Consider the following 15317-nt stretch of genomic DNA (forward strand, 5'->3'; position numbering starts at 1 on the left):
TAATTCACACTTTCCCCCCTCCTACATCCTCCTACAAGCCTTTTAGACATAAATAATAATAATAATTTATTATTTATACCCTGTCCATCTGGCTGGGTTTCCCCAGCCACTCTGGGCGGCTTCCAACCGAATATTAAAAACAATACAGCGTCAGATATTAAAAACTTCTCTAAACAGGCCGCCTTCAGTTGACTTTTAAAAGTAAAACAGTTGTTTATTGCCTTGACATCTGCTGGGAGGGCGTTCCACAGGGCAGGCGCCACTACCGAGAAGGCCCTCTGCTTGGTTCCCTGTAACCTCACTTCTCGCAGCGAGGGAACTGCCAGGGAAAGCAGGTTGAATTCACTATTTAAGCTGAGGGGTCTATAAATCATTTGAAGAGCCACTGTGTGAATGCAGAGGATTCAAATGCTGAATTATCCAGTATAAACAAAAAATTTTTTCCTTCCAGTAGCACCTTAAAGACCAACTAAGTTAGTTCTTGGTATGAGCTTTCGTGTGCATGCACACTTCTTCAGATACACACTTCTTCAGTGTATCTGAAGAAGTGTGCATGCACACGAAAGCTCATACCAAGAACTAACTTAGTTGGTCTTTAAGGTGCTACTGGAAGGAAAAATTTTTTGTTTTGACTATGGCAGACCAACACGGCTATCTTTCTGTAACTATCCAGTATAAAACGTTATCTTGTGGCTGGCCTGTTCAATGAAGAAAATTAAGATGTCAGACAAACATGCTATTCTTTGCTGTACAGATTGGAAAATAAGTAGAAATTTACATACATTTGAGTGATTCTTTTTGTGCTACACACCATCCCGATGTTGCAGTTTCTAAATGGTGGTAAATATATAAACTTTTATAAATAAAGAAATAAAAAAGGTCTGGCTATATCTTCGGTTCACCACCAGAGGTCACAGTTCTACATGTAAATAGTATGTATTGCCTCCTTTCATCCAAAGAGTCTTGCTTTGCCCTTAACGACAAGCCGATCTGCAATACAACCTAGTTTCTCAAACTTTGTTGAGGGCTTAGCATGATGTGACAGGAAAGGGATCCTGAGACTGGAAGTCGGATCAGTCGGAACACCCCATCAATTCTCGTTCATCCACTTTAGGGTTCTGCGAGTGACTGCTCTCGAGTGCCTCACCAGATTTAGTAGCTCAGGAGGACCAGCTGCTTTATTTCAATTATGTCTCCATGGTGGGTGTAGTTTCAGGAAGGACCAGAAATACAAAGGTTCTATTCTTTTATCATTTTTGAGATTGTTTTAATTTTCATTTCTAATACAGTGGTACCTCAGGTTACAGACGCTTCGAGTTACAGATGCTTCGGGTTACAAACTCCACTAACTAGGAAGTGGTTGCTCCAGGTTCAGAACTTTGCCCCAGGATAAGAATGGAAATCATGCGCCGGCAGCAGGAGGCCCCATTAGTGAAAGTGCGCCTCAGGTTAAGAACCATTTCAGGTTAAGAATGGACCTCTGGAATGAATTAAGTTCTTAACCTGAGGTACCACTGTACATAGCAAGCAATAACAACAACCATAAAGAAAAGAAGATCAAAGCAAGATCATGATTCCATTATTTTCAATGTGAGTCTGAGATACACTGAGGGACCAACACAAGAGATGGTAGGCAAATGAATTGCGCCTTGCTCCCCAAGTGCCTTCTCTAACTAGGGTTAACACATGTCCCCAGGTTTCTGAAAAGCCCTAATCCTAGCAACAAGGCCAGTGCACAGGGACTAGCTGTGAAGGAAAGAGCCAGTTTAATTGTGATTGTTTTGGTTGACATGCGCTTTTGAGGAAAAAGGGGGAAAGGCACACTAAAATCTATGCACAAATTACTGTCTGTGCAACTGTGAATGCATTTGTGTGTGTGTCCTTTCAAACACCATCCATTTCCTCTTCAATTAAAACAACAAGAATGTGTGGTGCGTGGTTGGGTGATAATGACAACACAGGACACACAGGACTTAAGAAACTGACAGTTTTTATTATACTTTCTTGTGGCTTTTAGCATGAAATCGCATTATAAACATGGGAGATACAGGGTTGTATTCCATACAGTCTGACTCCTGAGGAACAATTGCATTTGCAAAAAATAAAGTAACACTTTGCAAAGCAAGGGCAATTCAGGGTAGATTGTACCCAGGTTGCCTTAAACCAAGTCATCTCATGGGTCTATCTAGCGCAGTATTGTCTGCTGACTGGCAACAGCTCTATAGATTTTTAGACTACTGGACCATAGATCTTCCCAGCCATACTGGGATTAGCTGGGGAAATGTCCTATGACTCTTGGCATGTGATAGGGCTTTCAAAGGCAGAATTAACATCCGGGGTTAGGGTTGGAATAAAAAAGCTCAACAACTTTCGGGTTTGAGCTTTCTGTTTCCTGTAAGAAAGAGAAGCTGTATTTGGAAAACAACTCTTGTCTGTTATCTCAATCCAAAGCCATTCTTTCCCAAAACAACTGTTTGGGAGGGAGGGTTTTGTGGCTCCTTGTGTAGCGTTTGGTATGCATAGCCATTTCTGTCACATCAGATCCTGTAATTATGGTCACATGCACATTTTTTGACCCACCTGCCTATTTTCCTTTATATGCTATGGTTAGCGTTGCAGAGGACAACTTCCTCTGTGAGAGCTCCCTGATTCCAGAGCATTTGAAATAACAAAGCTTGTCCTTAAGTAAATACACAGTTGCCCTTATCAGTCTTGAAGACGACTGGAATCTCTGTACATCCAGTCTGGAGAGCTCTGTCCATGTTGAGATTTGCTGTTATATTGCACTGGGCTGCTACCAGGGCAAATTATAATTTAATTGCTGGTTTAAAATAAGTTGCATTATATCTTAATTATTGGTTTAACTAATTTGATTTTATTATTACCGTATTTTTCCGTGTATAAGATGCCCCATGTATATTTTGGGGGACTCCAAATTAAGATAACACCCCTCAGCACTACCCATGTATAAGACGAGCCCCAATTTTAAACCTAATTTTTTGTTTAAAAAACCTAGTCCTATACACGGAAAAATATGGTATGTATTTTAATAATTAATGTTTTTAATGTCGTAAGCTACCTTGAATCCCAACTTGGGAGAAAGGCGGAATGTAAATATATTAAAAAATAAATCATAATTCTATTGTTTAATTATTGGGTGTCTCTGCCTGTTATGAGAAATTGGCCCTGCTCCATATACCTAGAGAGTGTAGTCTAGAAGGGGCCAAGAGGGACCACATATGTATTACTTCTGTTTTAGCTAATAAAAGCTAAGCTCAGGCTGCTATATCAACAGAACCTCGGGCATGGGTAACTGGAGAGAAAAGGACAAACGGCTCCTGTAACTTTTATATTATTTTATTATTTTTACTGTCTATAACTAAGGAAGAGTTCTCCAGTAATTTAACCTAGTTATACTCTGGATAAGCAGCCAAGCTTAGAGAAAATTCAGCTAGCCATAATGATGGACTATAGTTTTGAAAAACTGGCTAAATTAATATTCCCCCCAGAAGCTAAGAGGTTAATGCATCTAATTAGGTTGTTTTCTGCTGAAAAAGACTTTCTACTTGTTGAGAGACTACATTGTTCACAAGTATGGTGTTGTCTCTTTAGATTCATGATTATAAACAGGCTCAAGGCTGGCAGCCAAACACTTGGCTGGCAACTTCCAATAAATATGTAAAATTCAGCTCCTCCAGATGCAGTCTGCCAGTTGGTCTAAGGCTATGGGGAAATGGCCTCCCAAAATTCTGCACACTCTTTGTGAGTGGTGAAACTGAGGAGAGGCATTTTGCTGAATATTTTTTTGCAGGTGAACTGGGGAGGTGAAGTCCTCAAACAGTATTTCTCTGAAAATTATCTTCAGAAAATTTTGGCTCACTTCATGTTGAATGAAACTTTGTTTAGAACTCCCTTATAGGTGAGGAAGGCAAATTTCAGTCTTAGTTTAAGGGCTGCCTCAGGTAACACTGGGAATGGATGGGTTTGAATAGTCGGAAGTGAGGAACTGGTACCTTAAAAATGCAGCAAGACTTTTTAAATGTTGATCCTTGTTTGAGGGTGATGGTGTTGGTTTGAGATCTTCTTAGCATCCTAAGTGACATTTTGTGGGGGTTGCTGTTTGCCTTTTGGCAGAAACATGGATGTGTTTGACTTTTAGTCTACAGTATTTTAAAGCGTTTGGATTTTTTTTTGTTCTAAAAATTTGACATGAATTTTAATGTGAACCTTTGTAAGCTGTCTCAGGCAGCTATTTGGCTGAAAGTCATCATAAAAAATGTCTAACAATAACAAAACTTTACCTCAGGAAAAGGCCTGGGAGGAAGAAACATGGCTGTCATATACCTCAGTGTTCTCTCCCTCACACAGCAGTGACCACGTGCATTTAAGTTATCCCTTTTGCTTAAGTTTAAGAGGGTATAGAGGTCCTCTCTTCACTTGTCATTTGCTTTCTTGTAACAATCCCCCACTAAAAAAAAAAGGAGCATTCATCATCCATTTTTTCTACTAACACTGGTAGAGGAGAACTTTATTTTACCCATTTAACACAGTGAGTGGTAGTCAACTAAGTTTTACTCACAGTAGACCTGTTGAAATGAATGAACCTAATTTAGGCATGTTTGTTAATTTTACTGGGTCTACTCTGAGTAAAACTTTGTTGAATACCATCGGGGCGGGGGGAGAGACAACTATGACTTGGCTGCAAATTGTTGCTGCAGCTTCTGGCACAGAAAAGAAGGTGAAAAGTGCTAATTCTCTTATATGTACAAACACCGACACACAGCATGTGCACTTGCTGCCTCATTGTGTACTCCTGCTGATGGGTGTGTACATATAATAACAGCCTAGGACAGTCAAGCTGCCTCAGTTCTTCCACATCTGAAGCGAAGCACATCCACCTAGAACTGGCAGCAAGGACTTCTAGCATGTACAAAACATCTCCACCCCTTTGCCAGTGTCACAGATACACTGTATGTGATAAGGTTCCCCTGCCACAAGTGCAGTACAGTGTAGACTGCAGATAGAAAAACCACAAAATGGCACCACCAGTTATCATGGTCAGTTTGACCTACATTCTGTCTTGGGATAAAACACACACTGAGGGGTTTTAGCTTAAAAGGAACTGGTCAGAATAATCTTTAATCTCTCTCTCTCTCTTGAAAAAGGATGTTGATGAATACCTGGCCTTTGTATGGCATTGGGTGAATTCAGTTTGAAAGTTCTCCAGTTACTTTCAGTTATTCATAATATAATACCTCTTATCACAGAATCTTCCTCTCAGCAAAAATCTTCAGACATTCTTTAGACTGTTTTTTTTTGCCAAAAGCAGAGGGATGTTAGGATCACCGTCTAGAACTTCTCTAAAAGAAGTGGCCAATTTGTTTATCATAAAAGGTTGGCCCAGAAACATCTAAAGATCTGGAAGATCGTGTGCTCCTATCTTGAACGTTTTATTAACCCATCTGGTGCAGATATTGTTGACAGTGACACCAGACCAGGCCTGCACTACTTGTGACCCCATCAAAACAAAATGCAGCCCAGTAGCCATGGATTGTTGTTGGACAGATATTTGACAATCTATTTTTACACACACAGGCGGGCACCAAGGTGTGTTCTCTCTCTCTCTCTCTCTCTCACACACACACACACGCGCAAACATACTTGGCTGATGAGCTACATTTTGCAACCACAAGTTGTCAAGGCCAGGCAGGACAGGGTGTACTGTTAGGCAGTCAGTTGGCTGCCACAGGCAAGTGACTGTGGGTGTCATTAAAGGGCTGCAAATTGTTATTTATTATTCTTGTATTTTTACTGCCAGGAATGGGAGAGATGGTTTTTGGAATTGTCTGCTCCAGAATTACTTGGCTGGCTTTGAGTGCTATGCATTTTGGGATGGTGGTGGCGATTACCATTTGCTGTTGAACCTCAGACAGCAAAATGTCTTGGGCTGGCCCTGGCTGCACTAAGAGCATGGCTAATACTGTGACCCTATTATGTGGTCTCCTCTTAGCAATTTGTACCGTTTTCAGAGCTACTTCCCAAATTACTATTTGACATGAAAATTAATCCTAGTGTTGAGAGAAAAGTGTATATTTACATTTGAATGAAGGGATATGTGTCTCTTATTTTTCAGCAACCTGAGTTGTGAAGGTGCCAGACACATGTATCAACTTTCTGAACCAGGTACACTCAACTGGACAGAAACTCCATAGTTAGACCTTTCATGTACATGCTATTTTAGCACAGAGGTTAATTTTTATGCCCCAAAATTTAATATGCGAAGTGGCCTTCACTGGGAAACTAAAGACCATTTTGTTATAAGTAAGAGATAAACATTGCATTGAGAGGCAAATGATTAAAGCCCCTCTCAACCAGAGTCCCAGCATGGATTTGTGCACCTGCAATTTACTTTAACAAAAATAATACAATTGTTAATGGATGTGGCATCTTCCATTAACCCATTAGCCCTAAGAATGTTAGCTGGCTGCCTGGAAACTCCTGCTCAAACCTCTACTTAAGCCATGCACTCACTACATGGCCTGATATAAAACATTATTCCCTCAATCTCATTTTGTTTGTACCATAGTGATAATAATACCAACCCATTTTATAGGGACTGTAAGTAGTGTTTATGGTTTTAGGCATGTTACTCATGAGCAAATCCCTCTGATTATATGGGACCTTGCAAACATGCATCAGGGAAGAAAGCTTATGGGGGTAATGTCTGTGGAGCACTTGAACTTGTTTGGAACCCTATGGAGTGGGGTGAGAGTGATTTGGAGTATTATAACAGGTATATTATAACAGCAGGTAAAGGGTTGCTCACCCTTCCCTTTGCCACTTTTCTCATCCCAGTTCATTGCTCCCTAAACTGCTTCAGGGTTTTTTTGTTTTTTAAGCTGCACTGGAGTTTTTGTAATGTATAATTAGGCTTTCTGAAAAGCGATCATCTAATCATCATTGTCATCATCTTATGAAATAAATAAGCATTTCATTGTAATTTTAAAAGACAGTCTACCTTATTAAGATTATTTTTGTAGATATTCTCCTTCCCTTCTGTTAGTGATCATGCAACATGTGTGATAGCTGATGACTAGGAAAGATAAGTTGGCATGTGTAACTAAGAGTGACTACAGGTTGTCCACACTTTTTGAAAGATGTTTTGTTGATATGGGGAAGCGCAATTTGGTCCCCAGCTGTAAAACAGGGCCATACTAATCAAATAGGGGGGGGAACTTAGAGGTAAAGTCAAATTGCTACATAATGGATTTCAACAGTTCTAATGTGTTTTGAACCTGTATGGTGGTTCCTCCAGGACAATTGCTCCCAAGCTTATTAAGTTAATAGTTTTTCCTAGGCAACTAGAACAAGCCCAGAAAATAAAAGTCTAAAAAGAACATGGTAGCATTCTTTTGATTCCTTGGTGGACAAGCCATCTCTTCTTGGGAGGGTGAGATTATTTAAACCAGTTTAAAAAACCCTCTCCTCTTTCTGTTTCCTAGACCAATTTTTATGCAGAATGGTGCTTAAAGCCACTTCTTATACCAGGGAACCACTTCTTATACCAGGGAAGCCACTTCTTATACCAGGGACGCGGGTGGCGCTGTGGGTAAAACCTCAGTGCCTAGGACTTGCTGATCGTAAGGTCGGCGGTTTGAATCCCCGTGGTGGGGTGAGCTCCCGTCGTTCGGTCCCAGCTCCTGCCCACCTAGCAGTTCGAAAGCACCCCTAAGTGCAAGTAGATAAATAGGTACCACTTTATAGCGGGAAGGTAAACAGCGTTTCTGTGTGCAGCGCTGGTGCTGGCTCGCCAGCTGCAGCTTCGTCACACTGGCCACATGACCCGGAAGTGTCTTCGGACGGCGCCGGCTCCCGGCCTCTTGAGCGAGATGAGCGCGCAACCCTAGAGTCGGTCACGACTGGCCCGTACGGGCAGGGGTACCTTTACCTTTTATACCAGGGAACCAGTGGGGACCTTGGAGGCAGAGTATGTAACATTGGGGAAAAAATGGCAAAAATTAGGTAAGTTGGTATAATGGGTGCTGAATGGCTAGGTGATATCCATAGCTAATTTAATTACAGTGGTACCTCTGGTTAAGAACTTAATTTGTTCTGAAGGTCCATTCTTAACCTGAAACTGTTCTTAACCTGAAGCACCACTTTAGCTAATGGGGCCTCCCGCTGCCACTGCACGCTGCTGCACGATTTCTCTTCTCATCCTGAAGCAAAGTTCTTAACCCAAGGTACTACTTCTGGGTTAGCCAAGACTGTAACCTGAAGCGTCTGCAACCCGAGATACCACTGTACTTTAATGTAATCTGGCTATTGTTATTATTTAATGTACTTATATCCTGCCTTTCTCCCAAGCTACTTTATAAAATACAAAGTAAATAGGTTAAAAGCAATAATTAAAATACATCAGAACTCATTTAGAACCTGCAATTACAATTCAGTTTGCCCTGACAGCAGCCCAGTCATCAGCATCATTTGTACCTTAGTTTTCAGAGGCCCACCTTTAATAGGAAGGTCTTAGCCTGTTAGCGGAAGGAAAACCTAGCCAATCTAGTCTCTCTTGGTACAGTATGGAAGCAGCCACAGAAAAGGCTCTCTCTCTCTCTCTCTCTCTCTCTCTCTCTCTCTCTTTCTCTCTCTCATGTCAATGTCAACTGTACTTAACATGTTGATGAGACCAAGAGAATATGCTCACTTGAGGATCTTAGCCCCCAGGTGGGTTAATATAGGGAGATACAATCATTTGGGTAGCCCGGGCCCAATGTTTTGCCTCAAGCTCAGTGGTATTATATGTCACAAAATGTACCACAACATTTCCTTGTTGGACTAAATTAGATCTAAATTTGATTAACATGCTCACAGGATCACTCTGCCAAAATTAATTATCGATAGCATTATGGTAACTAGCCCCATGCTATGCTCCCAATTGCATTGTCGCCTTCCTCTGTTTAGAGATAGCTGCTCCCTTGAGAAAGGGCTCAAGCTCAGGCATAGGCAAACTCGGCCCTCCAGATGTTTCGGGACAACAACTCCCATGATCCCTAGCTAACAGGACCAGTGGTCAGGGATGATGGGAATTGCAGTCTCAAAACATCTGGAGGGCCGAGTTTGCCCATGCCTGCTCTAGCTCATTGCAGGGCAACTACTTTGCGTGCAGAAGGTCCCAGGTTCAAGCCCTGCCATTACCAGATAGTGCTGGGAATGTAACATCTGAAACCCTAGATAGTCACTGCGATCAGTAAAGAAAATACTGAGATAGATGAACCAATGGTCTGACTTAGCAAAAGATAGTTGTTCCTATCTATTGACTGGGTGACTTTGATTTTGAAAAGAGAAAATAATATATTTATAGATGCTAGATATGCTCATCTCTCTCTCTCTCTCTCTCTCTCTTTATATATATATATATATATATATATATATATACATAGCCCTTTTTATATCCAGCCCTTATCTTTACGTATTGGCTTTGGTTAGTTTCCCTTAGCTGTACAGAGATTTAAGTGAAGCTTGATGAAAATGGATACAGCCTGCTTTTGTGAAGACCTGTTCTTTACAGTGAATTGGCAAAGGGGTCAGTGCCAGCCTACCCATGAGCAGGGTGAAGCAGTCATCTCAGGTGGAAGAAGCTCACAAGGTGTTGCCCACTGAGATCTCGCTGGTACCCCTTCCTGCCATGCAAAGCATGTTCTCTACCTTTCCCAAGTAAAGCAAGTTTTAAAAGGATCCTTAAGAATATTGAAATCAGTTATTTATTGAATGGGTCTTAATACTTGTCTCCATAATCCATAATCCAAACTCCATAATGCAACCCTTAACGAAGAAATCAGCATGGTGCTGTACTCACACTTTGAATACAAAGTGTGAGCTTTCCAGTCTTTCTTGAAAGACAATGAATGGAACAATGGGTTGTAAACAACCCAAGTGCTCCTCAGAGTAGTCCCACTGAAATTAATGAGCCTAAACTAGTCGTGTTTAGTAACTTCAATGGGTCTACTGGGAGTAGGACCGGCACTGAATACCACCTCATTTTGCCTAGGTCCAGGATATACTCCCCGTGGGACTACAAAATCCATATATGATGATTTTGTTCTGCTTCATGCATCAAAGTAGTCTGTGATCTACATAAGCTTCTTTTGCAATATACGCTGTTTTCCATAAACATTGTGGCAAACTCTGCTGGTGTTCAGGAACAGCGCGTGAGTGTTTTCTTCAGTGTAGTGAGAAATTCCAGAGAAGTAGCTTGTTACTCTGTTTCAGCAAAATTCAGTCCTCTGCTATTTTAAAGTTTATGTATATTTATGCCAGCTCTGCCCACAAAATACCAATCCCATTGTGTGTGTAGCTGCGATCTGGGCTACTATAATTACAAAGGCTATCTGGGAAATGACGAATCGCCTTTTCCAGTGGAACAAAATGCAGGTACTGTAGTTGGAGACGGCGATACCGCTGCAACATGAATAAAAACAAGTGTGATACAGATGCTCAATTTCTTCCGTAAAAAGAGAGAGCAGAAACGAAAGAAAGAAGAGAAAGAATTACAGCTGCATTTTAGGGGCGTAATTCCGATATCCTGCAGATCACCTTGATGGGCATGTCTGGATAGCTCAGCTGGCTAAATAAGATGTCCACTGATGCACTCGCAAACCCGAGCAAGAAGGAGCGAGCGAGGATAGCTTTGCGCCGCCACGTGCCGGCGTGCGCTCCTTTGCACACGCGTGTCCCTTCGCTGGCCCTTGCACGCTCGCCGCCCATCCCAGCCCCGAAGGGGCGGTTCCTCTCCGCCGGATCTGACTCAGGGGCTGGGCTTCCTCAGCCACCGGCGCCTTGGAAGGGCAATGACCGCGGCTGCCTTCAATCAGGCGCCCGGCATTAGAGGCAGCGCCGAGCGGCTGGAGAAGCTACGACGGCGCAAGGCGGAGAGCAGCGATCGCCGTCGGAGCTCTTCCAGCGATGCAGTGGTTGAGACTGCAGCATCGTCTCCCGGGACAGACTCCGGCAGGTAGGGGGCATGGGGAGGATCCGGCTTTTCACCTGCAGGGGAGTGCGTATGCCTGCCTAATTGAGATGCTCTCCACCTGGCGTGGGTTCCAAAGGCAGAATTCTGGTCTCTAGCTAATTCCCGGCGGAGAGCCTCTTTTTCTGCCCTTGGCTGCTTGGAGGAGTTTGGCGTTAAGAGCTCCCTGAAGTTCCTACGGCGAGGATGCCCTGGAAACATGCGGACCCGTGCAGTGATTATTGCCTGCCGGCATCCCCCCCCCCCAGCCTCCACTTTAGCGAGGCTAAATTTTGTTATATCGCTCTAAAATGTAGGTAGCAAGTTTTCGGCTGCAGCAGAACTCTTCGCTCAGCAGTGCAGGCACTTAGGATTCCCCGCAAAAGTTAAAAGCGTCCAAAGGCAGCGGGAAGGCAGTTCTGCATTCTGAGAGAGTGGTGCGTTCTTCGCTAATCGTGCTGTTTCAACAAATTCAGAAATGCAACTTGCTTTTTTTTTAAATAAACGAAGTTCTGCTGCAGTCTTGGCCATTGCGCTTTGTCAGGCAGAACTGAAACAATCAGCAGGAGCAAAACATTAAGAGTCCCTCTCCCCTTCCCCCCATAAGAAGACCAAGGGTAGCGTTGTAGGGAAACTTACATTCATCTATTAGCAAAATGTAACAAATCCCCAAACTTCCCATTGCTTCCAAGCTTCTAGCCACAACAAAATACTTTGCAGTCTTTCCTGCCTGGTATTTATTGTTCTCTGTAAAAAAATAAGCATCTGATTTACACTTCATTGGACAATAGGCTGAATGCGCTAGCCAATGCACAAGCCAATACGTTGCATAGATGTTATTTACGGATCCCCATGGATTTTAAGATTTATAAAGGAATTCTTCTTTTGGAATGTTTGACTGGAATGTGTACTGGGGTGTGAGATCAAGAAGGGCACATGCTGCTAAATGATGCTTTCCATGGCTGTAAATATTTAATTGCCACATTCTATTGGGGTTGAAAGGATTAATTTGATTTTGGAATTCCCATCTCCAAAGACCGGCTGTTGGTGAGACTTTGCTAGCCACAATCTATGCAAATCTGAGTTTGCCTAGTTGAGGATAAGGATCATCCTATGGTCTAAATGGTCACGTCTTTCAGTGACACCTCTTGATAAACTTATGCCATGCATGATCAATATTTTTTCTGGTACTGAGTGACAGAATTATGGTAAAATGTTAAAAATGAATAAATGAAATATTTTGGAAATGGACATCTTATTTCTTTATTTAAATGAGTTAGAAAATAGGGTTTACTCTTGTTTATAAATCTGTATCTTGTAGTGGGCTCTACCCTATAAAAATTGATGCCACAATACATTACACATCTATTGTGGAGAATATTTTTACTACAGAATGACTGACACTGTAATCCCATAGATGTCTACTCATAATTAAATCCTATTGAGTAGCGTGTGTTCCTCAGTAAGTAGGTGCAGGATTGCAGCCTCATATGCATACTCCTCTGGAAGCCCACAAATGTTGCTGCCCACAGAAGTGTTACTGTCAGTTTCCTTACTTGCATTCTAGTCTGCTAGTCATTTATGGTAGACTGATGGTCCAAAATTGAAACCAACCAGCCAGCTGTCTTCTAGATTAGAAAACTTGTACTTCCTGATCATCTAGAGGTGATTTGTTGCTTGCTATAGGCAATTGTGTCTGTTTCCATACCTGAAGTAAATAAAGAATGCTAATCAACATTTAATCTGTTGACAGACTTCAACATTTCTTGCTCCACTTGATGTAGGAGACTTGGAAGGGAGCCCCTCCAGTAGAGGGGCATCAATATGCACTATGAAGTGGCAGATTATCCGAAGTCCAGCAGCAGCAGTGCAGCGTTCTTTGAAGTCCTTGACAAACGCCAAGTCATGCCTATGAAGGAGCTGCCCCAAGGTAGCTGTTCAAATAGCAGTCGAGCTTTCTTGAATTCCCAGATGTCCTTTAAAATAACTGTCAGCAATGGTGGTGACAGCACTGAAGCTCAGCAGATCCCACCTGAACTGCCAGTGCCTCTGCTAGATCTCTTTCCCAAAAGACCTAGCATATTTGAGAGACTTCCTATTCTGCAAAGGACACAAGAGACACGATGCCCTAAAACTGGCAGAGAGTATTTCCAGCAAAAGGGTGAGTAATAAAGTGCATGAACTGTAAAATATTTTATCTGTGGTCTCCTTTTCCTTCCTTGTTTCTCAGGATGCTATTTGCTTTTTTTATTCACTTAATTTATTTGTTAGCTTGGCAGCTTTCCTTCACCTTCTCACCACAAGACAATTTAAACCAGACTTCCCTTGTAGATGGCCTAGTTAGTCATCGATACTTGAAAGAAATAGCAAGACCAAGTTCTGAAAAATATGTGCAGACAGTGCTGTATAGGCACCGTGTCAGAAAAGAGAGAAAATACTCTTATTTCTTCTTTGTTCCGTATTTGTGGGTGTAGTAAGGTTAGTTTAGTTAGTTATTGCCCTCTCTCTTGATTTCAAGAGAAAATGAAACTGTCGCCATCTTAAGTGTCTGGTAGGGTTTTTGGTGTTTGAAAACTAAGCATGTTATAACCAATATTGTTTACTTGAGAGACAAATATGGCCATGCAAACTTATTTCCTATTTGGCTTGTAAAGTTTCTGCTTTCAAAATGCCTCACTTATGCTTCATTAATAATAGTTTTGTGTCATCTTTCATTGCAAGGTGCTGAATATATTTATTATTAAGTTATTGTTTAAATCTTGTGAGTAGATGAGCAATATTTTCATTCTAAAAATGTGGAAGTGAGTCTGAGTGATGAGGACTATAGTACAATGGGATTTGAAAGGAAGATTTTTCAGTAGGAGGTCTGATAACATGTAAACGCGTTGGGGCTTTTCAAATGTGTACATGGGCTGAATCTAATATGCTAATTCAGTGTGTACCAACTCTGAAATCTAGGATGAAAGAAAGCAGCCTGATTTATCACATGGAAATCTTCATAGCAAGAATGGGGAGTACGGTACATAATTTGCAATGGAAAACAGTAGTACCCAGAGTCGTAGCATTTGTCAGTGCTTCCTTCCTTTTTCGTACTAAAACGGCTGAAAATGAATTGTGAGAACTCTTTGTTTCATCTCAAAAGAGATGGCCAATAGTATACAATTAAGGATAAAGTATTAGAAAAATGAAACACAATTTAAAACCTTCCAGAAAGATCCTTAAAAAGCAGCAAGAAAAACAAGATGTCAGTTTTGTCTCCTTCAAGTGCCTGCTGAAATAAAAAGGTTTGCTTTCTAAAAATTTAATTATATGTCAGGTCTCAGGTTTATCTGCTGGTGCACACAGACTTATCAAAAATGAAACTGTTTGGTGGGAGATAATATCTGTCCTCTAAGAAGTGATGTTATTGAAGTGATGCAGCAAAACGTAGCAGAGATGATAGCATCTAACGTCTTCACACGGGTATCCTGTTTTTTCTTCTTCAAAAAGCGCAATGGCAATGTTCTTCATAAAGGACTGCTTGAGCGAGAGGAGAGTTGGGACAGAGGTGTAAAGGATCTGGAGTAGGAGCCTCAAAGTATTCATGTGGTGGCTTTGAACTGGTGATTTACAATAGCTTGGCTCAGGAGGTTTTCAGCTGTCTTTCTGGGCAGAAGGCTTAACTTCTGCCGTGGGTTTACCACAGGTGTTTCAAGAATCAGTGTACTAGCCAGAAAAATTCTAAAGGATGCTGTCATTGTATCCATTTTCTTTCTTTCTGGTACAGTATATAAATCTAAATCCATCAACTTCCCTTTGAATGTTTTGCTCAGTCTTGCATCTAGGTCCCAGAGGAAGAGAAGTAGGTACCTAAATGACTTGCCATGAAATTAAGTAAATTCGCACCTAATTCTACATAACTAATCTGCAGCTGAACAATCAAGAACAAGCCTTGGCTACAGATCATAGTTAAGGAGGGGAGAGAGCTTAAGCATGATCCCATGTTTGGCAATAACCTTAGTGTAGTTGCTTAGTGCTTGTGTGGATGTGGTTTGACTTAGTGCTTGTGTGAATGTGGCTATTAATGGTCCTAAAATAATGTGTGAGCCAGTGAATGTTTATGGATAGAATTATTTCAGGTGGGTATTCATACCGTTTTGCATATTCTAGCTCAATAACCATTACAGTAGCTTGTAAAGCTACCGTAAATATTATTTATTCATTTAAAAGCAGTGATGAACTGAATATTTCAAAAATTCTAAGCAGTGTACAGTCTAAAAACAAAATATAATTAAAACATTAAAATTATAAACTGTTCTTAATATAGTGT

At 41.4% G+C, this 15317-nt stretch overlaps 1 protein-coding gene across 2 annotated transcripts in view; it reads left to right on the forward strand.

Annotated features, from left to right (window-relative positions):
• The first annotated feature begins 10843 nt into the window (after positions 1-10843).
• The window catches only part of GLIS1 (GLIS family zinc finger 1), a 188022-nt gene continuing 183548 nt past the window's right edge, over positions 10844-15317 (forward strand). For both annotated transcript variants that reach the window (XM_053392398.1, XM_053392399.1), the window contains exons 1-2: positions 10844-11014; positions 12762-13169. In XM_053392398.1, coding sequence (XP_053248373.1) covers positions 12833-13169 — 337 coding nt within the window. In that variant the 5' untranslated portion in view covers positions 10844-11014; positions 12762-12832. The remainder of the gene's footprint in view (positions 11015-12761; positions 13170-15317) is intronic.

This window comes from Podarcis raffonei, chromosome 6 (genome assembly GCF_027172205.1).
Source record: "Podarcis raffonei isolate rPodRaf1 chromosome 6, rPodRaf1.pri, whole genome shotgun sequence".
NCBI lineage: Eukaryota > Metazoa > Chordata > Lepidosauria > Squamata > Lacertidae > Podarcis > Podarcis raffonei.